This window comes from Aaosphaeria arxii (assembly GCF_010015735.1).
Source record: "Aaosphaeria arxii CBS 175.79 unplaced genomic scaffold BU24scaffold_6, whole genome shotgun sequence".
Lineage (NCBI taxonomy): Eukaryota > Fungi > Ascomycota > Dothideomycetes > Pleosporales > Aaosphaeria > Aaosphaeria arxii.
In genome coordinates, this window is record NW_022983479.1 from 1,278,739 (window position 1) to 1,301,146 (window position 22,408).

At 46.2% G+C, this 22,408-nt stretch overlaps 5 protein-coding genes across 5 annotated transcripts; 2 read left to right on the plus strand and 3 right to left on the minus strand.

Annotated features, from left to right (window-relative positions):
• Positions 1-271: 271 nt before the first annotated feature.
• BU24DRAFT_424539 (uncharacterized protein) lies at positions 272-761 on the minus strand. Its single transcript, XM_033528532.1, has one exon. The coding sequence runs from the start codon at positions 683-685 to the stop codon at positions 380-382; it is 306 nt and encodes a 101-aa protein (XP_033381878.1). The 5' UTR covers positions 686-761; the 3' UTR covers positions 272-379.
• Positions 762-5,005: 4,244 nt separating this feature from the next.
• BU24DRAFT_424540 (uncharacterized protein) lies at positions 5,006-8,303 on the minus strand. The gene is made up of 2 exons (XM_033528533.1): positions 6,342-8,303; positions 5,006-6,286 (listed from the first exon to the last, which is right to left on the minus strand). Exons 1-2 carry the CDS (start codon positions 8,272-8,274, stop codon positions 5,412-5,414), a joined length of 2,808 nt encoding a protein of 935 aa, XP_033381879.1. The 5' UTR covers positions 8,275-8,303; the 3' UTR covers positions 5,006-5,411.
• A 438-nt stretch (positions 8,304-8,741) lies between these two features.
• On the minus strand, positions 8,742-10,638 carry BU24DRAFT_394412 (cytochrome P450). The gene is made up of 3 exons (XM_033525222.1): positions 10,486-10,638; positions 9,943-10,433; positions 8,742-9,881 (listed from the first exon to the last, which is right to left on the minus strand). The coding sequence occupies exons 1-3, from the start codon at positions 10,594-10,596 to the stop codon at positions 8,822-8,824; spliced, it is 1,662 nt and encodes a 553-aa protein (XP_033381880.1). The 5' UTR covers positions 10,597-10,638; the 3' UTR covers positions 8,742-8,821.
• Positions 10,639-16,953: 6,315 nt separating this feature from the next.
• Positions 16,954-17,473, plus strand: BU24DRAFT_351197 (CKS-domain-containing protein; the record flags this gene model as incomplete). Its single annotated transcript, XM_033523680.1, has 4 exons — positions 16,954-17,066; positions 17,133-17,277; positions 17,330-17,388; positions 17,440-17,473. The coding sequence occupies 4 exons, from the start codon at positions 16,954-16,956 to the stop codon at positions 17,471-17,473; spliced, it is 351 nt and encodes a 116-aa protein (XP_033381881.1).
• Positions 17,474-19,569: 2,096 nt separating this feature from the next.
• On the plus strand, positions 19,570-21,425 carry BU24DRAFT_483308 (putative Ran exchange factor Prp20/Pim1; the record flags this gene model as incomplete). The annotated part of the gene is made up of 4 exons (XM_033533279.1): positions 19,570-19,792; positions 19,863-20,449; positions 20,496-21,111; positions 21,169-21,425. 4 exons carry the CDS (start codon positions 19,570-19,572, stop codon positions 21,423-21,425), a joined length of 1,683 nt encoding a protein of 560 aa, XP_033381882.1.
• Positions 21,426-22,408: the final 983 nt, after the last annotated feature.

Here is a 22,408-nt window from a genome sequence, read left to right on the forward strand (position 1 = left end):
AATGATATGAGGAGGAACGCCGGAGAAAAGACACTTGACTATATGATGCCTGGGTTGGGTGTAAGAGAATGCACACCACTCTTTATGAGCGAGTGGTCGAGCGAGGGAGATCAAGAACACAGGAGAAGCTATGAATTATGGGAAAAAAGGAAGAAAGAAATCGACAGATGTTCGAAAAATGTGATTAGTCGAGATGTATGAGTACGAGGCCTTCACGATGTCTTGGGCGGGATTAAAACAATTCATCGGAATGACATATCGTCTGCCCGGGAAAAAAAAAAATAAGAAACCCTCTACTATAAGAGTCAGAGGTGTGGAGAAGCGAGAATAACGCCGAAAAATGGAACAATGGGAGGAGAGAGGAAAAGCACACAGACTGTCAGAAAATGTGTGGGAGAACAAAAGCACTGAATTCACTATAAATGCGACGTGTGCCTGGAGACGAGGGAGTAGGATCAAAGATGAGTTTGTGATCAACGTATGCGAAGAACGGAGGGGAGGAGGGAGGAAGAAACTTTGAGGAGCTCAAATGATGGGAGGGGAGAAAATTTAGACAATCCGCCTGAGTATGTGGGGGGAAACAAAACATTGGTGAGGGAAGCGGATGCTGTGCCTCCTTGAAAACCGACTTAAGAGCATGTTCAATGTTGGTCTTCCTGCGTCTCAGGTGGGGGACCAAAAACATTTTCTGCCAAAATCCATGTGGTTTGGCCGTGTCTCTTCTCCGAAAAAAGAAACGGGACGAATACATGTGTCTGGAGCTGTGAACCCAGCCGATATGGTGTCAGAAGTGGAGATAGCAATCGTCCATGAGCTGGGAAAAGCGGGATTCCTTACTAGCTATGTCGTCGGCCTTCTTCTTCTCTGCGAAGAGGAAATTGCATATGAGCTGGAACCGGTGGCTACAAAAGTCATCAAAAGTCAACATGAAGTTCGCTTTCGGCCTGGATCCATGTTTCCTTGCAGTATGAGGTGGAAAATTCAAACATCTTCCGAAAGATGTTCGGTGGCTGCATCTCTTGTCCATTGGTGACGTCAAGCATGTGCCAGGGCCCGTGAACTTTGGCAACGATGTCAAAAAAACCACGTGGCGATTACTCTGCATGGGAGTGGGAGTCCGATAAATATATCAAGCTTTCATTATGTTGTCTGTTTAGGCTTTGTCTCTTCAGGGAAAAGTCACAAACGCAAATAAACATGTGAGCTGGAGCTGTGAGCCGCGATGATGGAATAAAACAAACCAGAGCACCTCATATGAGGTGAAAATTGTCCAGACGTTCCTAGATATCTTGTCTGGCTGTGTCTCTTCGTCTAAAAGAGAGATTCTGTGGCATTCGCTGTGACTATATTCAGAAAAGATCATCGTGCCTCTCAATGAGCCAAACCAGGAAATATCTTCCGACTATGGGAGTGGAAACTCAAAAAGGAGTTTGTGATTTTCATGTCCCTCGTCTGGCTGTGTCTCTTCTAAAAGAGAAGCTCTTGATGTGAGCTGGAGCTGTGAGCTATAAAGATGGCATCAGAATGCTTAATCCGCCTTCAAAAGAGCTTAAGGGAAAATCATGAAGCAAATTCTTTGGGGGGCCGGAAAAAGATATACCTGGACGCTCACACTGTCCGTCTGGCTGACCCTTTCCTTTGAGTGCCAAACAAAGAATGTGAGCTGGGAGGTGTTGGCTGTAAAGCGGTCTTTGAAAAGACGAGGAAAACATGGACCATGAGAGTGGGAGTCTAGAAATACAATGTCATCGTCACATGTCGTCTGTTCTCCCTTGTTTCTCCAAGTACTTCGTTTAAAAAGAACTTTGGCAAACGATAATGTCCCGTGCCGGGCGCAGACAACTTCATTCTTATAGTCTTAGTTGAGCAAGACAAAAAATGTCCTCTGATCTGTCTTGAAAATCTACCAGCCATCACAACAGAAAGACCTACAGAAGTGGAGTGGAAGAGAAGAAAGTGAGAGCAGGAATGGAGATGCCATCGTGTGCGGTCTAGACCAAAAGAATAGGACATGGGAAACATCTTTGACGTTGTCTCTTTGGTTGCGTCTCTCCAAGTAATAAAGTCACATCATGTCCGATCGAAAGACAAAGCTGCCACAAGTCATGATGGTGTCTGTCTGACTGCGTCTCCATCTAGAGGCTCGAATAACGACAATTCTGGTTCAATGACGAGATAGTAGGGACATGACACTTGAAGGACTAGCTCCCTTGACTTATGTCCGATCGAACAGAAGTATTGGGCCATGATGAGATTTTGAGAGATCAAACTTGGGAACATAGGAGTAATGTTTCTGTCTGTTCCTCTCTCGGTAAGAGGAGTTCACCGATTCAGAAAATCTTTATCCACGAGCACATCCAATCCGAAACTGAAAAGGTTAGATGAATTTTTGGTGTTGTCTGCGTCTCTCTCTGGGTAACGGACAAGAACAAAAGCTAATGCCGAAGTGGCTCGTCTGTGGATATAATACTCTCAACGTTCCTCTTATGTTCTATCGAAAATGAATGGCTGGATGATGCATCTTAAGAAATTTCAAAAAGCCTTCACAACAGTCACGTCTGGAACAAAATGAGAGAGAAAATGCTTGATATTGTTCGTTTGGTTCCACCCCGCACTATTACATCAGTCCATTCTAGTCCTGTTCGATCCAGGAACAAATATGGCTGAGCGATTTCATGATCTGTCCGTGTCTGACCGACTGATAGAACGATACCAATACATGGTTCGTCTGGGGCTGTGAGACTTGCGAACTCTTACTCATACCTGGTCAAAACCTATAGCTTACCCCCCGATGGGAGTGTGAGAGATCAAGAAAACCATGCACTACGGCTCGTGTCCCTTTCTCTCATACACATTCTCAGGATCATCAATCCGAGCCTAAATTAACAATGACCACGTTCAATCGTAGAAGAGGCAAGGTTGCAACGATATCAAACTTGTCTGCATCAGTATGCCTTTTACGCTTGTAGGGATCCGTTTAAATTCTGTCCGAACCGAGGACAAAGCAAATTACACATACCTTACACTGATTATAGCGCCTGGACAAGCCACAGCAGTCCCACAGGACAGCGTAAGTAGTCGGCGAACAGAGAGAAGACCCCCTTGGACAAGGCGGCCTTTGCAGAGATGTAGTACATTCGACGTGGCTGGCGCATGCCTCCTATGCTCTCTGCAGGGTTGGAAAACAACCGAAAGGCCTTCTCATATATTGGTCTCGGAGTATCTGCCTGCAATTTGCCACCTCACCAATACCATTCTTCAACATGAAATTTAATTCGTGAAATGGGCAATCCACATTACTGTCGACTAATGTCCCGCTGGCGGTAATCTTGCAACAGAAATGCCTCAAGTCCGGTGTTTCAACCTTCAATACGAAGCTTATCAGTACATGCAGAGAATGAGGGCAATGGACGTCCATCAATCGTTGAGGTCCATAAAACGCCCTATAGCCCGTTATGAGATATAATGACCCCTTGTTCGAATCCCCGCCGAACGCTGCCTAACTTGAGGCCCCGGAGACCCATGAATTGGGGAATTCGGAAGCATTGGAGAGCGACTATAATGACAAGAGGCCTTTCGCAAGGCCCCGCTACTGCGTGCCAGAATTCCCAGTGGTCAAGGAGGAAGTTTCCGCCCGCCAGACAGTTGAATCCGCTCAACCGGAGGTTGACCCACCAATGTGGACGGGAAAAGAAGCTGAGAAGCATCAAGAAGAATTGTAGAAGGTGCAGACTCTCTCCGATCCTGCTGTCTATGTGATCGGAATCGACTCGCGCCGCAACCCTCTGAAGTAGCTGCCTCTTGATATGCTTTGTTTCTTCGGAAAAGGCGCAATCAATTACAGCAATCCCAAGAAGATTCCCGCCAATGCAACCTTGTATTGGCGCTGCCATTCACAGCCTGGAGATATCTCCTGTAGCAGTTCATAGATGGTAATATCATCTTCTTCCACTCTACCATAATTGATTGCATCATCGGATCTTCCAGATCAGAGACGCTTCCTGATCTCGACATGAAAATACAATATGACAGAAGCAATCCATATGAGCTCTCTTCTGGTACAATCCACAATCGATAAAAACATGTGGCACCTGTTCCATTCGTGGTGCTCGGCCTCTGCTCTCCCAACAATCGCCGCGTTTGCTAAGGCGCTCATATAGCTTTTGTGAGCACCTCATGTCCGAGGACCCTACTCCAATGCGATGGTAATTAAGAGAAGTTAGAGTAAATGGGACGAGGTGTCTGTGATTGAATATATCGTTCTAAAAGGACGGACGAGGGAATTTTGAAGACCTGGATTGAGGGATCTTACACGCTCTGTCGGAAAAAATACCAATCTCAAAATGTCCTCATATTACTGCAAAAACATCAGGATGAATCTTCATCCTTGCCCATGCCCTACTGTGGTAATTTCAATAAAGCCGCGTTACTCACGTGTTTCTTCTAGACTGAATAGTCTGAAATGCGTTGTTTCTACGCTCCATGGGAACGAATTAAATAATATATCGCAGAATGTCAGATATTGGAAATATCTCATCGTGCAAGGAACAGGATACAGATCGAAGCCACGACCCCTTGGTTGTGCTCTGCTATATTCCTATGGTTTCTTAAGAGAAAGCACAGTGACTTGTCTACTGCTTGATCACGCAACTGCCAATAACAACACTAACGCAACCAATACTCAGGAACCGACCCTCCAATAGTGGGCATGCTCTCAAACATCAACATGAATTGCTCGCAGACCGTCTCATCTACAGCGTTTACTCAATGAACAACATTCTTAGTTGGATTGAATGACGATAGCAAAGATTCTGCTAATTGTCGATTCAACACAAATGTATGTTCCAAGCAGCACATGTATGAACACATACGTCCATTGACCATGCTTCAATCAGTTCGGCGAGTAAGAAGGGGGGGGACATGTAAAACTATGGAGGGACATTCGATGGGATTTTCATCGTCTACTACATCTATATAGAATAGCTGAGAGATCTATATCAGTGGGCATGAATGAATGATATCTAAAACGTATTCATAGTCCAACAGTGCTTCATAACCTATAGACAACATTCTGACGCCACTCATTCCATTGTCAGACTTGAAATATTTGGGTAACAAAACCGATTATCCGCCACATAGTCAATCTGGTTGCTCATACTCAATAGCGAGCTGATTTGAATCCTCTTTCCCTGCCTGTAAAGCATATATACTTCGTTGGCCTTCCACTGCACGTTGTACACTTGTGTCCTGATGGTCCATTCTCTCCATGGCTCTAGCCGTGCTACGCTTCTCAGCGTCCTCTTGACTCTCAATCATCCGGTGTTGATGTGAAAACTGCAATTCTTTACTCTCCTGCATGTATCCCATTTCGTTAGAATGTTCAATTTGCCTATGTTCACGCCGTTGTATAGTCATCTGCTTGCTATGTGCCATAGCAGCCCTATGATATCGATACATGTCATCGATATTGGCGTTTGTACCGTCATGCTGTCGCTGAATGGCGCATCTTTGTTCAAAATCGACAACATTTGCCTCTCTGTCGCTTCCTTCAACAAAGGCGGGAGACCCCTAGGTCTGGGAACTTGACGATGACCCATAACGAACCATTTCTCCTTGCACCCACTATTTCGCAGCAGAGTGACGAGTGATGACTTGATATCTTCTGTGTGTTTGGAATATTGTCTGACGTAGAAGTCTGGGGACATGAATATTCCCTGCGCATCCTCATAGATGAATAACTCCGAGTCTGTGCAAATGTTCCTGTAGATCTTCGGGAACCGCAACAGTTGTCTGGTAATTTCCACCGGCTGCTCGTTGTCTAGAGCCAAGTGTAAAATGGACTTCCCGTTCACCCTACGACTCAAGTCGGAACGCACACGGATAAGCATTTTGATTGCCTCATATGCGCCTGAAACTTCTTGTCCCGTCTTCAGCGTAGCTCGGTGACAGAGCTCTCCCAGAGCTGTTCTCCCTTCGTGTATGTGGCTGGGGAAATCTGGATCATGGTGCTTGTCGATGAGTAGCACTATCATGTCTGTGTTGCAAAGACGGGAGGCTTCCTGTAAGCTTCCATCATTGCGCTGCGCACCGTTTTCTAGCAGGAAGCGGACTGACGTGCTATCCTCATTTGCTGTAGCATGGAAAAGGGGGGATCTCCCCGAAGAATCAACTGCCGACAGGCCAACCTTCATTTCGATCAGCCTCTCAAGTATCTTATGCCGCCTGAATCGAGCTGCTAAGCTGATGGCAGTAGTTCCGGAAATCTCTGTCATAAAGTTTGCGTTTGCTATAAGCAATCAGTACCGGTGTTGTACTGCTATCAATGGATCAGATGAACAGACCTCGTTCCTCTCTTCTCAACAACTCCAGTATAAGACTGTCGCTAATTTCGGCTTTTGCCCATTCAAGGGCCCAAATGAGTGGTGTAACAGCTTCTCCATTGCCACCAATCCGGGGCAAAGTCTCCCCTGCAGGATAACCATGATCTACTAGCAACCTTATCAACTCGTGTCCATTGAACCGGCGCATAGCTTTGAAGACCACATCGACTCCCGGATTTCTGCTTTCATAATTTTCATGATTCAGCGTGGCGGAAACAAGGTCAAACAAACGCTCATATTGCGCGTGCTGAAAGTGATCAATGAGTGTCTCGACGACCAAGTCGAAGTTGGCCTTGTAACAGAGTAGTAGATTAAAGACCTCGAGATCGTCCAGTAGACCAGCAGTAACAAAGCAGGCACATGATTCTGTGTTGACATTTGCCCCTCTGCGGATCAATCCCCAAAAGAAATCAGATTGCTCTTTCTTGTAGCCTTTTAAACTCTGGAGAAGAGCACGATCCTTGAGTGATTGCTTGGGATTACATTTGAGAAGCGCAAGACAAATAGTCAAGGAATTGCTACTGTCGTGTATCTTCTCTGAGTCTAGCATCAATTCAAAAGCCCTCTCTATTGCGCTAGTTCCAGGCTCCCTGAACAGCAAGGCTTGCACCAGGGATGGATTGAGGGTTTCTGTTGCCATGACGAGAGCGTCTTCAAGCTCCGAATGCCGTTCGTCGCAGTCCGCAAGTAGGAGATTCAAGAAATGAAGATCTTGTTCCTGGATTGACATATGTAGAGCAGCTTTCCACACTAAGCTATCAATCTGATGGACTGTGACAAGCTTAGCGAATCGAAGCCTCGAGACCCTATCAAGTTGAAGACAGGATGTGATGGCCTCAGAGCGTAACTCATTGTTTAATGCCTGGAAATCCAGCAGTAATCTAACTGTATCGTAGTCTTCCTGGGCGATTGAATGCAGGAGAGTTTCTTTAGAAACAATTGCACCTGCTGAAAGTAGGATTCTGAGAATTTTCGGTTGATGAGGTGGTATGGGGGAATCCATAGTGCAGGCAAACTCCATCGCCTTCTCCAATGCTTGTTGGCTCGGTGTCGTAGATATCAACATTACAAAGATCCGAACTTGATTTGTGCGTATGGCAGATACTAAGGGTAGGCCAGACGAGTAGTTTACATCTGCCCCGTAAGAGAGTAGTGCATAAACCATGTTGAAATTATTACTCATGACGGCCGCCTGTAGCGCTTTATCTCTTTCACTTTGGTCAATGACATGCGTAGGCGAGCTCAAGAGTAGTCTTGTCCAGCTCATGTTTCCGCTCACAGCGTGAGAAAGGAAATCTGGATGACACTTGTTTGGATTGGCCCCCCAACGAAGCAGCTCCGTAGCAATATCGAAAGATCTCTGAGCAATCGCTATTCCCAAGGACTCATCAAGACTACTCTGTTTGGGGTGACGACTCGCTATAAGCTGCACATAATCTTCTTGATAGTTCTTGGTCGCACGCTGCAGCCAGTCAAGGTTTTCGTCCTTGACAGCTCGATTCTTAGGGGAATGTTTTGTTCTGTTACCTCGACGTACATTGACATCGAAGGATCGATTGGGGTATAAGTCCACGACTGCCTGCGCGACTCCGATTGAAATGCCGTTGCTCATTAAATGGTCAAAGGCGTCTTGGCGTTCTTGCAAAGTGAATGCGGCATTCGGGGTTCCACTCATTTGTTGTCCGTGGAGACCGATCGTTGCTCCATAATCTCTGTACAGCTCTCTGATACCTCTTGCAGCATGTCGAGCATGCGATAGGTGTTTGAGAGCGGCATCGCGGTCATTAGGGCCTAGGAAATTTGGCTTGGGTACCCTGATTAGTCGATGAGGTTTTTCCAGAGGGGGGACGCTATATTCGGCACAAAGTTTTGCAATATATTGATTGTCACACATATTTGACAGCTAGTGTCATAAATCTGAAGTGTTGGCATGGGAAAAGGTGTGCTAGTAACAAGACAAAATCTCAGCCTGATATACATACAATCAAGCGATCAGGCTGAGACAACAGCGCACCTCTGACTCTAAGCTACACCAAATTCATGACTCAAAAATAGCATAGAAGCGATCGCGGTATCATTGGTTCATAGTTAAATCTTGGCTACCCTTGAATTGACTGCTACAGAGTGCGTGATAGCACGTGGTATGTTTGCTGGACAGTGCAGCCACCTTGCTGAGAGTCACTCCTCTAGAAGGTCTCCCCGCCGCTGTGGCGTGGTTGGCAGGGCATTATGCAAAGTCAAGCCACCAATACATAATATGGATGATAACAACTCGTTGGCCTGGTGGCCTGTTAAAGAGGGTCTTCTATGGTTGAGTGTAGAATACCACTGTGTGGACCAGCCTTTCACGATCAGTCTGTTGCCTCACGCCTCGCATTTTTGAGATGGTACAGAAGACAATAGTTCAGAGCTTTCTTTTCCCTATAAGTCCACGGATTGTCTCAACGTGAGGATACGTGACAAGGATACCCGTCTGCAGGATGTGTTCCTGCTTTCTCGGTCTGATATGCTCTGTCGCCATGTACAGTTTTGACAGGTTTCCCCATGGCCCAAACCTTAAGGCGTGCCAAACCACACATTTGCCGCTCTCTTATGGCATCCCACTCATCGTAAGCAGGCACTATATCAAAGCTTCTTGCTACCATGACCATTACAGTACGAATCTCGTTGTATACAAGTGTCTGTCCAATACAATTTCGTGGTCCTTGCTCAAAAGGACGATAGGCCGCAGTATTAACATACAGATCATGCTCTGCACCGACGAGGAACCGCTCAGGAATGAACTTCTCTGGCGAAACCCATACGCGAGGATTGCTATGGACTGCTGGGTGAAGAATTGTTGCGCCTACATAATCCATTGGATAAATGTTTCCGTGACGATCGGTAATAGATACACCGTTTCGACCAGCGCGCATCGTTGCTGCTGGTGGGTACAGACGTAACGTCTCTTTAATGACTGCGAGCGTGAACGAGCACTTGTTCAATAGGGCAGGCTCTTCCTTTAACATTCGGGGTGTTTGATTTGCGTCGGTTCCAAACATGGTGTCATGTTCGTCTCGCAGCTTTTTCAAGGCTTCAGGATGCTGTGAGAGAAGATGGAAGACATATACAATGGTAGATGAGGTGGTGTCGTTACCCGCAAAGAGAAATAGACGAGTTTGATAAGTTGCATAGCGTGCGAAGTGCTCGTCCAGTTCTAGCGTACGTATGTCTTGTTGGCTTTCTTTGATGTATGCTTCGATTGCCAAAGCTATTACAGATTTTCCAGATGTGTGCTCTATTGTTTTGTTGCTATCAAGCTTTGCTTGCTTCAGATCATTGAATCGCTTGATCAGCTCCTTTCGAATATGGGTATTCATTACTCTGCCATAGTACCTTTGAACGAGAGGGCGGAACGGATGCATCAGAATTCTTGGATCCCAGAATGAATGCCACGCGATGATGTTGTTCATCGCACTAACAAGTGCGCTTTCTGAACGTTGGCAATCGAGATCGGCATCTCTGTAGGCGAGTTATGTAAGATGAGGGTTTATCAGTGTTCACGGTTTTGGGGGCAACTGACAGCGTCAATTTGACAATAACATCCATAGTCAGACTCGTTGTGAGGCTGTCCAGCGACACAATACCGTTCTTCGCCCCCTCTTTCAACCTTTCAAAGAAGATTTGGACTTTGTCGATAATATGCGGTACGTTTTCCATCATGACTGATGAACTGAAACCTGGATTAAAAAGTGATCGCCAAATTTTCCACTCCTGATCGCTCATGGATATGAGATTTGGCCCGCCGGTAATCGGTCTCATGAATTGCAAATGCATATCAGTCTTTGGCAGATTGTACTTGGTCGTTATCTGGACAGCGGCATCAGGATCATATACCACTAGAAGCGGCGGATACACAGGCCAAAAGTCCATCAAGAACACCTCTGTATCGGCGAACTCGAGGGCGAGATCCCGCATAGCAAGGTTCACGTTCGCATCAGGTGGTAGTCTGTTGACGTATTTCTGAAGCGTTAGGAGGTGGCCAGTGAACCAACTCCACTCTTTTGGCATTGGCTAGGAGATACGTCAGGTCTCAAGACAAGAAACACTTTCTTCGATAGCTTACGATGCCTTGCTTTCTTAGGTCATTGATCCTAGAACGATGAACATAGGTTTTATGGAACAGATAGCTCGCGGTTGTAAGAGCAACAACCACAAGTGCGGCTGTCCAAGACATGACTTGTTTGAAACCTCAACAAAAGACAAGTGAGGATGTTCAGATGAAGAGACTGTGTGGCACCAAACGATATTTAGATGAATAGCAGCTATAAAGTGGCACAGCTGCTGCACGGGCCATAGACGGCAACATCTATCAACCGGAGTATGCGGGGCGTATCTCGTCAATATAATTAGTAAGTGACCGAATCCTTCAACAAAGCAAATCGCTGGGTCTGATGTGAAAGCTTGCGATTATGGCATATAGGTATGACGTTGTGGAGGAAGGAAACCTTCTTATGTTAACTTCCAGCTCATGAGCTGTAAAGTTTATGCGACGAGTTTCAGAGACCTCAATAGATTCAACGCGTGCTAGTGATTACTGTTAGAAATGTAATCGATGGGTACGCAACGTAGCCTCCGATAACAAATGGCTTTAGTGTATCGCTTGTCCCCGTGCGTCTTTGCGGTGAACAACACTATCGCAGTAACTACATACATTCTCCAAGAACACGACCGACTATAATTCTTGTTTCGGGGTTGTATTCACGACTGTTTAAACCAGCCGGCGTAGTGAAACAAATCAAGGTGGTGGCTACGAGGATAACATCACAAAGGGCGTACTGTAGGGCATGATCACACGCGTTCCGAACCCATATGTTCGGCCCAAAAAGAATTTCACAAGAGTAGAGGACTGACCCCTCGAACAGTCTCACATGATTGCTCGGCCAGCCCAAGGCATCACTTACGTGGGCAGGCGCAGTGAATTTGAAAGTCCCCTCAAACGACTCCACAAACGCTCAAGATTCTGGCTTGGTATAAAGGCCTGCACTTCCAGGGACGAATTTCTCCACAATTAAAACATTCGAACCTGCAGTGCCTTCTAAGGAGAGAACAACGAGAACAAAACAGACAACTACGCATGATATGTGGCCTCTACGGTTGACCCGAGTTCCAAAAGTTGAGAACATGTCCCTACGTGTCTCTTCCACCTTTTTTCCACATGGACAGAATCGAATCCCAGTGAAGGACCTTCATTGAAGCACCTTCGGTTTCAAAAAGTCAATGCGGTCTTCGAGAGAACAAAAGCCAACACTCAACCTCTGCATGTACCATCATTCCACTGACTATCTTTCGACGGGACAATGGAAGACCCATGTTTTAATTTGAGAGTGCCACCCAGTCTGGGCCCGAAACTTTGTAGCTGAACAAGACGCAAAGAGCACAAAAAGAACAAAATGGAAAAGAGCTGCCCCTGAAGAAAATCAAAGGAATAACTTCATATTTACATGACTATGTTGTTTTCGGCGAGGTAAACGTCAAATCGAACATGAGACTTATTTTTCCAATCAATCAAGGTTATGCTGGCATGGACATGAAACAAAAAATACATGTATGAACCTCATGTTACCTCTGTCTCCTGATATTTGATTCAATACCGCTTGTCCATCTCATACGCAAGAGCTATAGCGATAAAAGGGAAATTTATTCTCAACGTCGAGCACGCAATCTTTCAATGATTTTGGAAGAAACGAAACGATTGAACGCATCGCTCCAAAATGTTCAAACGTCAGTTCATGTCTTCGAGAACACTTGTCCAGAAAGTATGACAAAGAGCGCATGACCGGAAGCATCCGGACAAATTGTTCATACATGTTTCGTTGATCTCTCGCTCCAAAAACACGGGGGAGGGAAGCAATGGGAGCACCGCTCATCTACCTTTCACAAAACCAAAACTACATCTAAGGTTGGCTATGACAACATTGCATGGTCGGGTGAACACGTCTGGTCCTTAGAGAGGAAGGTGCGACTTCGTATCTACCGATTAACGCTGGCAAAAGTAACATTTCGTAACCTGACACAGAAAAAGAACAAGAGCACTCTCGTTAATTGTCTCTGCAGTGACCAGTTACTTTGTTCTTGAATCATATCATGAGTAAAAAAAGAGGTAGCAGGGGCATGGGTCGACCGTCTCACCCTCACTGCAAGCGGACAGCCAATGACTACGATTCAAAATCTTAGTATACAATATGGACGATGTACAACATGATCCAGCCGATCGAATTCACCCATGAGAAGACCTGTGATCGATGAGTACTATACAGTGCAGCACTTTGTCTATTCCATTCATCGTTCTCGAAGACCACCCTCTCGATGTTTCGAGAAATTAATGCTGCAAAAAATAATGCGATGGTGCCTTCGCCTTTCATTTTCCAAAATCGACAATCTTCATTGCAATGAGACTTGAAATCTTTTGCTAAAAAAGCAAGCAATACACGCGATGTTGTATCTAAGATTCAATACCCCGATAAAATGAGAGATTATATTATACATTCCCATTTCATTCAGAAACTTATCAGAATCCTGGGTATACGTGTTTGTTGGAATCGCCGAGAACAAACGAGGAGCTCTTCCCCTGTGATGTAGACTCGGATCCTTGAAGCTTAAAAATATCACGACTTCCGATCCGAAAAGCCGCCATCCGAATCCCAAACGAAATTGTTTATGACTGTTGTTCCGGGACATCACGGTAGATTCTAACATCATATCATGTGAGAGATTCTGCACCCTTCTTCCTCCAAAAAAAAAAAAAAATAATCAAGCATGGCCCATGGCTGTCCTCGGAGGAAAAACAACAATTACCCACAGACAATGTTGTCACAATCCATGCTGTCTCGGAAAGCATGTATGCCAGTATTCTTTCACGACCGGTATATGACAGAACGCTGCCGAATTTAAGTTGGAATACAAAACGCCACGTGCAAAAGAACTTTGCATTGGTGTGCATGTGCGTCCAAAAGAAGGAGTGAATGTATGCTATGCGGCTCCCCGTGATCCTCCTTCAATTTGCGATAATCAGTACAGCTCAGAAATCTTTCAGAGAGTTCTCTTTCTCGATCAGCGCAGAAAGCTCCTTATCTGATGAAATGGAACCATGCACAGAGTTACATTCACGATCTATGTTGCTCCAGTGCGACGTGACTGGCCAGATGAACGCATCCTTTCCAAAGATCCCGACGACATGCATGAGAGTGGAACTCCCAGTGACATCAGTCTACTCCATAGAACGATTATGTCTGTTTGCTGGACTTTTGGGGTACATGGATAAAAGACTTCAGTTTACGATCTCCATACTTGTATGGAAAAAGAAGCTACCTGTGCTTTTAGTTGTGGACGTTGGAACATACACTTTTAGTTCCCCAAGGCAGGTTGCTTCTCTTACTGGAGAGTTCCTGGCAAATTTCTATGTCCTTCCGAGCGCTCGATGGCTCGTGGATACGAAATTCGACGGTTCTTCTCCTGCTATGGCCTAAATCCAACCCACGATTCGCCCACAGAAGTCCAGTCCTACCTCCCAAGTCCTTACACAGCAGGTTGCCACAATGTTTGCTGACTTTGACCCGTCCAACCGAGTTCACTTCGATAATCTAATCTCAACCCTTCGCGCAATCCAAATTTAATGTCAGAAGCAGTGTATAGGACATCTTACTGGATTCTCACAGAAGTGTTCTTACCACACATTGGCGAGTGTGGATGTTTCATGAAAATCTCATCCCGAAATTATGATACATGCGTCGCCCTGTTCCAACGCGGAACAAAGGCAAAAATAATCCAAACATTTCCTCTCTTCTACTGAAAATTTCCGGATATTGGAGATGCATGTCTCAACACCCAGATGGGGTCGCGGCACATGGGTCCTTACACCACAGGGTCGTGACACTTTGCATTGTTTGCAAGACGAAACCCATGGATCCCCTTGATATAATTTGGCTATCGATGAGATGAAAATCTTGAAGTGAGTTTCTCTCAGCTGCATGTTCTGTCTGCGTTTGCTCATCTGCACAAATCCGAAAACTCTAGAAATGGGCTGAACTGAATCTCATGGCCCGTCTCTGCTGTTGAGAACCAGAAGCCATACTTTCCCTCTCGAATAGCACTGCCCGAGAAGAAAATTTTCAAATCTGCCATGTGCAGTATTTATGTTGCGCGCGTGTCTGCCCGTCTCGAAAGCCGAAAGCTCAAACCAAAGCACGGTATGTATTATGTTGGTGTTTCCGCCGCTTCCCGCTCTACATAAAACTATCGGGTCCAACGACATGGTCTGGTGTTCGAAATCTCGAAAGCACGTTACTGTCTACCTTATGTGTGGAACCTTTCCTCTCTCCGCATTCGAAATGTATGCCGATTTACATGATGAAGACCTGACGATTCGACGCGCATGTCATTTCTTCAAATTCTGGTATTTAATTCGAATTTTCAACAAGCCTTCCATGGTCAGTGCCATATACATGACCACGAGCAGACCCCCCATCTATATAGCCAGATGGTAGCCAACCTTAGCATCACCAGAACAATGCAATACTTTCACTACCATAGAAACAATCTATCGTATGGCTGGTGAGCTCCTATCATGAAATCACCCGTGTTATGTTTCTTTGTTGGTTGGGCAGACGAAACGGTAATCCCAACGCAATATGTTGAAGTATCGGTCGAGAAATCATGGAACATCTGCGAAACTGGACTGCAATGACTGCCAAATGTCGTTTCAATCATTACTTTATCTTTCAAATGGCGGGATCCCAAATGAAACTCTGGATCGAAGACATGTGTCCTTACTTCTGCCCACGATTATAGTTTTTGTGTATCCTAAACAGTTACGATTGTGGCCTATGGGTGCCGTCGAGAGCTGTCGAAAAAAATTGAAGTGGACCACGTTGCGTCGCATGTTGTTCGAAATGCGTGTCCACGACGCGATATACGAAGCGGGCTCGTCTTTCACGTGGCAGCATTCACACCAGACTCTCTTCATGGAGGAACTGTCTTTTCCCATCAGGGCATATCTCGAATTTTCGTCCTCCGAAAACCACCAAACAAGAACCCGAATGGGTTGTCCGCATATGGGCTGCTGGTCAGAATCTTTCGAAACCCACATAGAAAACCTTACATGTGGTGTGTGGTATGAACAACCCTCGAAAAATTCTACGCGGTTTTATGCGGTGTGAAGACGTCCTGTCAAAGGCTTTATGGCCGGCAGCTTGCCTCGATCGTCGAACGGCTCGGAAAACTTCTACAGGGACTCATCTGATATTACAGCTTCAAAATCTCTGTCCATACGTCGCATGAGGACTTTTCCGAACTTCTCGACCATTCACTTTGATGAGCTCAACAATTCTAACGATGGAAAACGTCCGCAGCCGTTCCACCACCGGGCCGACGAGCATGCCCTTCCTTCTTGTTCGTCATCTCTATAACCAAAGTTCGGTTGTTCCACGAAATGTGGTTGCTGGCTGGGCCCTGAGAAGCACATTCACAATTACTATGATGCCTCGCATGCATAGTGTCCCATGTCTCAGAAATTCTTGTCGAAATACACGAAATAATCAATAGTATCGGAAATACACAGCATCATGCATCTTGTTCCCGGTCGCGGTACCCAGGTCGAACATCAAACGTGCGTTAATTCCAAAATATGTCTTGTCTGGCCCGCGAGACCTGCACAAATGTGTGAAATGAGATCTGTATTTGCTCACCGCATGCTTGTTCATGTCATTCGAAATCATCATTATTCATATGGGCAGACTTTTTTCTTGCTTCAAGTCAACATCTATTTTTGATTCTGGAGGAAAATATGAGACCACATCCTAATGCACTTCGGGTCCAGTATATGTCTATCGAAAACCGGGAACAGGCCTGAGTGTTGTTGATGTAGAACGCGTGGTACATCTTGGTGGACTACAACACTCTAGGGACCATTGGCAGGTGGATCCGTTGAACATCAGTATCATATCAACACCTAGTTGTATTGTTGTTATTATAGGTTGAAATTGGAATAGAATACTACTGCGGTGAAGTGAAGAGGCTCCAAGTGATGTGAAGTTACGTGAAGTGACGTGAAGAAGCGTGGAAGTGAAGTGTGATGTGACTGATGGTGACCAGACCGGGTTGGGTTAGGTTCAACGGCTAGACCAATGGCAGGCGAAAAACAGCGAACGGGCGCGGGATAAACAAGACGAAGAATCAACAACCAACCAAGAAGAGGACGACGAATGAATCAATAACATAACTTGACCTGAATTGGCACTTGACCGACTCATCCACTGACCGACTGTTTGACTATCATTGTACTTTGTTCTTCACTTCTTCACTTCCTTTCCTGCCTGCCTACCTACCTACATTCAGATCACGCCCAGCACACGCGAAGGTATAAACACTGCCTACTGCCACCGCCTACCGGGATCTCGCCCCACCTAAACAACAACGTTGGTCGTCGCGAACCTCAACCCCACTGCACGGCACGGAGCACACGAGCTCTTCACAACCGCTTTCGCATCCTCCACGACTTTCCACGACCTATCCACACCCCCTCCCTACCGCTACCATGGCTGGTCTTGACATAGATTTCACGCGACGGAACAAGAAGCCGAGGCCATTGTCCGAAATGGAGAAGGAGAAGCTGGACGAGTTCGTCGATTCCATCCACTACTCTTCTCGGTCCGTTGTTTACTTTTCTCTTCTTTCCTGGTCCCGATAATGAGTGAGCGCTGACGATAATACTAGCTATAACGACAGCGAATACGAGTACCGACATGTGCAGCTTCCCAAGCAAATGCTGAAGGCCATCCCGAAGGAGTACTTTGACGGTGCGAGAGGAACGCTCAAACTTCTTTGGGAAGAGGAATGGCGGGCACTCGGAATCACACAGGTATGAGGGAAACCCACCATACCAACGCAAGGGAGATACTAAACAAGTACAGAGTCTGGGTTGGGAACATTACGAGGTGCATGAACCAGAGCCGCACATTCTTCTCTTCAAGTAGGCAACCTCGTCCCTCCACCACTCAGGGAACCATCTAACCGACCGCAGGCGCCCGATAAACTACCAACCACCGATGCACTGATATGGCCGGCAAGCCGCCATAGCTCCTCTCTCTTGACATCCTTCCCAACGTATACCTCCCACGAGCGGTCGTCGCGCCACCGAGTCACCTCCCGCTATGGAGCCCCGTCCCCAACTCCCAGCTTCCTTGTCTATTTTTGGCGAATTAGGTCGGATCTATCTTACGACAGCATGATAATGGCGGGACGAATCACTATCCAACTGCACCATATTACGATCGTGCGAATAGCGATACTTAGAGCTGATGACGAATGCTCACCTTTGTACATATAAGCAGCACATGGGCTATCAGGTATCAATGGATGAATAAACGGTTCGAAATCACTCTCTGCTTGTCGAAGATTGACTCGGGAGACCACTTGATGTTTGCTGCTGACTATGCGTTACCAATCCGTATTAACAAAACCAGTTTGAAGTTACCTGCATCTGGCCGATCCCATTAAGAAGATAAGACTTTCGCGAATGATCAGACGACGTCACACGCAAACTGAACAATAGGATGCAAACCCTGCGACCTGGCCGCCAAGACAGAAGCAAGACGCAGCCTGTGGTAGAATCTAGGACAATACTTGTACATATCAAACGTGGCGCGCAATCATCATCGCACGAATATCGCAGATGACTTCATCGAGAATCCACTCCAGAAAACATCCCAGCAACTTCAGAATTCCCATACAAGACCCAGATTGCCAATGCATACACCACCTGTCGTGCAACTCTACGAAATCACCGTGACGAGTTGAACGTCTCATGGTCAGTGCGTGCAGCCATGCATGCATGCACATTCACTTCTAGCTAGGTAGTTAGAGACGACAAAGAGTGTACCACTGTACTATGTACAGATTGCAGACTTGCTTGTTAATCTGGGGCGTATCTACAGTGTTTAGGTCAGTCTAGGTATCCTTTTGTACGACCCAACCGTATAGGCCGGGAATCCGGGCCAGCTATTGGATCGACAGTTGAGATATGCATGGGTCGTCTTTCCCCTTAATTCTAGCCACTATAGCATGCGGGAGCAGCCGTTTTCGAGTTTGAGACAGCGAGGCGGGCTGTAGGGTGTATGTGTGCGACTGGAGACGAGAGAGGCCGACGCGATTGAAATGTGGCTCTGTTCGAGCTGTCTTGATAATTGATCAAGATTCTTTCCAACCAATCGCGTGTGTCTCGGAGTATTTCATCGGAGAAGAAGGAATGTCCGCAACCGAAGCATAGTCATACCTTCAATATCTTCCTTTTATACTTGTAACAAATGATCTTGCTCTTGTAATTAAAAAAATAATAATCAATTGTTCTAGAGATAAACTACGTTAATAGGAATATTTATTAATTTAATTAGGGTTTAAAGATTCTTAAGTAATTAATTTTAACGCCTAAACAGGATTTACTTATCCTTATACCTTGCTTGGTAAAACAACATTAGTATTTATAAGATGCCTTAAAAACAAATAGATTAAGCATATAGGGTCAGAAAAATAAGTGTTTGTTTAGATTTCCTATGCTAAGACTACCAGCCTTTGTGCTTTTATTGCTGACCTACTTCCTTTTGGCTCCTGGATTGGTTTGGTGATTCTACCTCAGTCCTATATTGCTTGGAACTTCACTATGAGTGCGGAATACCTTTTGTGATTGTTGCCGTGGATTCAATGAGAGCGCAACATCGTTGGGCGCAAGCCCTTCAGCAAGTGTCCAGTCACTTCATGAGTAGTCTTCGGCCTTGATCAGTGTTTTTGTTTCTACGTAAGACCGCTTCCAGGTTCATAGAATCACTGATGAAGGAACGCATTGTAGTGAATGATGTTCAAATAAACTTAACTTACCTACATCTTTCAACTCCCATGGCCTATTGTTGCCTAGCCAGGACCCATTTCTTTCATGTTATTGTGCGTAGGCGCAGAAAGCCAGCACGTGCATTGCATTGTTTATTGACAAAGAGTACGCGCGACAATCACCAGCCTCTCCTTTACACCACGAGCCACTTAAGCACCTTTACCTCATCCAAATTTTCTCCCGCAATACTCATTCGAAGTAGCATCAAAACTTCAGACACGCTCTTCAACACCACCCTACAAGCCGCTTCAGTGAACAAAGCGATCTACAATGGCACCTACCAGAGCTGCTGCGGCTATGGCAAAGGAGAAATTGTCCGAAAAGCACAATTCTCTTGATAAGATAGCAAAATCCGTCATCAAAGGCCCAGGAAAACGTCGCGGAGCTGCGATCCCGCCGACGAGTAGCAACTCCGTCAAGGGAAAGACGGACAAGCCAAGGCGTTCGCAGAGAAAGAAGACGAACACAAACAAGGATCAGAAAACCACACGCGGTATGTTTTTCTCATTGCTTTTCCGTCGCATTTTGACTTCGTGGCTTTGAAAGGCTAACAGCTTGTATAGAGACACAAGAACGCAAGAGCAAGGCAAAACCCGCGATCAAAACCGCAAAGGGCCAGAAGCGCAAGGCGACTGAACCAGAGGAGCCACAACATCCGAAGCGACCAAAGCTTGCCAAAGGCCGCATCATCGCCAAAGGCCGCATCATCAACCAAGTTCCCACCCAGAAGCTCAACGTCTACGTCTGTGGAGAAGTCAGCGGAGGCGAGCTCGGCCTCGGCCCGCAAGTCAAAAAGGTGAAGCGACCACGACTTAACCCAAATCTCCTTCCCGATCCCGTGGGGGTTGTCCAGGTCGCTGCTGGAGGCATGCATGCTCTTGCTCTCACGCACGACAATCGAATTCTGTCATGGGGTGTGAACGACAATGGTGCCCTTGGACGTGACACTACGTGGGAGGGCCAGCTCGTTGATATCGACGATGCCGATAGTGATAGCGACGCTGGGATGAATCCGCTGGAGTCTACACCGACAGCCATTTCCAAAGATCACTTTCCCCCGAACACTACATTCACCCAAGTTGCGGCGGGTGACAGTTCAAGCTTTGCCCTTACTGACGACGGGCGTGTTTATGGATGGGGTTCCTTCAGAGTATGTTACCAGTCTCCTTACCGTTAACAGAGCTGACATATTTTAGAGCAATGAAGGAGCCGCTGGCTTCACGATCTCCAAGCAGGGCAATGTCATCGAAAAACAACCGACGCCGATTCTGCTTCCCACACTCAAGGGAATCGTCCAGATTGCCTGCGGCGCAGATCATGTCCTTGCTTTAGATCAATCTGGTCGAGTGCATGCTTGGGGCAATGGTCAGCAAAAACAACTCGGTCGCCGTATAAGCGAACGTACAACAACCCAGACTCTCGTTGCCAGCCAGGTATCAATACCCAGAAAGAAGATCGTGGCCGTTGGCTGCGGCGCATATCATTCCTTTGCCATCGATAAAGATGGTGGGCTGTGGGCTTGGGGTCTGAACAGCTACGGAGAGACAGGCATCCCTATAGCGGAGGATGAGGCGATTAGCCATTTCGTTACTCTACCGCAGAAGGTGGAGAACATGAAAGGCAAGAAATTGACGGCCGTGGACGGCGGATCCCACCATTCGGTTGGCGTAACAACAGGCAGTGAGTGTTTGGTTTGGGGGCGCCTGGATGGCGGGCAGTGCGGTATCGACGTGCAGAGTCTTTCGGAAGACAGGGTGATTAAGGATGTCCGGGGCAATCCTCGGATTCTCGCTATACCCACCGTTGTTCCTCGTAAGTTATCCTTTTCAACTGATTTGTGTATATATTCGCCATCTAACATGTTTCTAGATATTCAGACGGCAGCTGTTGCAGCAGGAAGCGACCACACAATTGCTGTGACGAACGACGGGCGTGCATATTCATGGGGGTTCAACGCTACCTTCCAGCTTGGACAAGGAGGGAATGATGACGATCCAGAAGATATCAGCGTCGCGACGCTGATTGATAACACTGCGCTGAGAAGTGCCAGAGTGAATTGGGCCGGTGCAGGGGGACAGTATTCGATCCTTACCGCTCCTGCTGAGAGCCTGGTCAATGATGAATAACGAGATGAAATCTCATCTAGCTTACTTGAGGCACAATATAGATGTCAAGATTAGATAGAGGAATTAATTGCTATAAAGACAGCTCTCTGCTTCAAAATGTAGCTGTCTAATCTTTGATTAATTAGGAGGCTAGCTAAAATTAAAAGGATACACAAGTTATTATTCTTTGAATAATGAATTTTTTATTTTAAAAAGTAAATTTTCAAAGTTAAGGCTGAGAAAATCATAGTTTTATACTTTATTACTATTATTCTGACTCCTGGGAGTAAGGCTTCTGATCGTTGTATCTAGTAGCTAATATTCTTTCCCTAGGGGCGAGACTCATACCTCGTAGGTACGAAGTGTGAACGATTAACTCAGCAGAAAAGGCGACTTTCTAGAAGCATATCATTCATGCGCACCCACCGCCATCTTCCCTGCTCCTACTTTGCGACGATTGGTGGTAGGAACGCATGCATGAAATCGGAGAAGTCACAACACGACCGTTTGGGATTAGCGCTCTCCGCAGTGTTGATGTTCTGCAGGAGGCCTTCATCTCGACCGCATCAACACTCACATTCAGCATCTGGATAAATTAACTCTACCGGACTTTGGACGTCTTCAACTGTCCATACAATCTACTGCCCCAGTCCTAGCCCGCTCTTGACACCGGCACTCGACAGCTCTGAGCTCTCGAACGCTTGACTGTGTCAACGGTCTGTCAACGGCTTGATATTCAAAGGCATCCGAGATCCCCTTGATGGTCGCATGGCCTGAGGGATGATTATGGCTACAGGCAACAGCCTTTGGGCGATTTCAGTAATGGAGGATATGTAGTGTTCATGAATTTTGAATGTAATCTTGATAACATGGCCAGAATTTGATCATTAGACCTTTAGCTATGAAGGCGTAACACACCAGGACCTAACCGAGCTACAAACTTTGTGCTTACTGTTACTCAAAACAACAGATCTTCGAGAAAAGCGGTCGCTACGTTCCTGTTC

What these genes read in the sequence shown, in the direction of transcription:
- BU24DRAFT_424540 (XM_033528533.1), bottom strand. Translation starts at nt 8,274, where the DNA reads ATGTGTGACAATCAATATATTGCAAAACTTTGTGCCGAATATAGCGTC. An exon ending in GTTGAGAAGAGAGGAACGAG is followed by an intron (nt 6,287 to 6,341) that starts GTCTGTTCATCT and finishes GATTGCTTATAG; the next exon opens with CAAACGCAAACTTTATGACA.
- BU24DRAFT_394412 (XM_033525222.1), bottom strand. Translation starts at nt 10,596, where the DNA reads ATGTCTTGGACAGCCGCACTTGTGGTTGTTGCTCTTACAACCGCGAGC. An exon ending in ACCTAAGAAAGCAAGGCATC is followed by an intron (nt 10,434 to 10,485) that starts GTAAGCTATCGA and finishes CGTATCTCCTAG; the next exon opens with CCAATGCCAAAAGAGTGGAG. An exon ending in GTTATTGTCAAATTGACGCT is followed by an intron (nt 9,882 to 9,942) that starts GTCAGTTGCCCC and finishes ACTCGCCTACAG; the next exon opens with AGATGCCGATCTCGATTGCC.
- BU24DRAFT_424539 (XM_033528532.1), bottom strand. Translation starts at nt 685, where the DNA reads ATGTTTTTGGTCCCCCACCTGAGACGCAGGAAGACCAACATTGAACAT.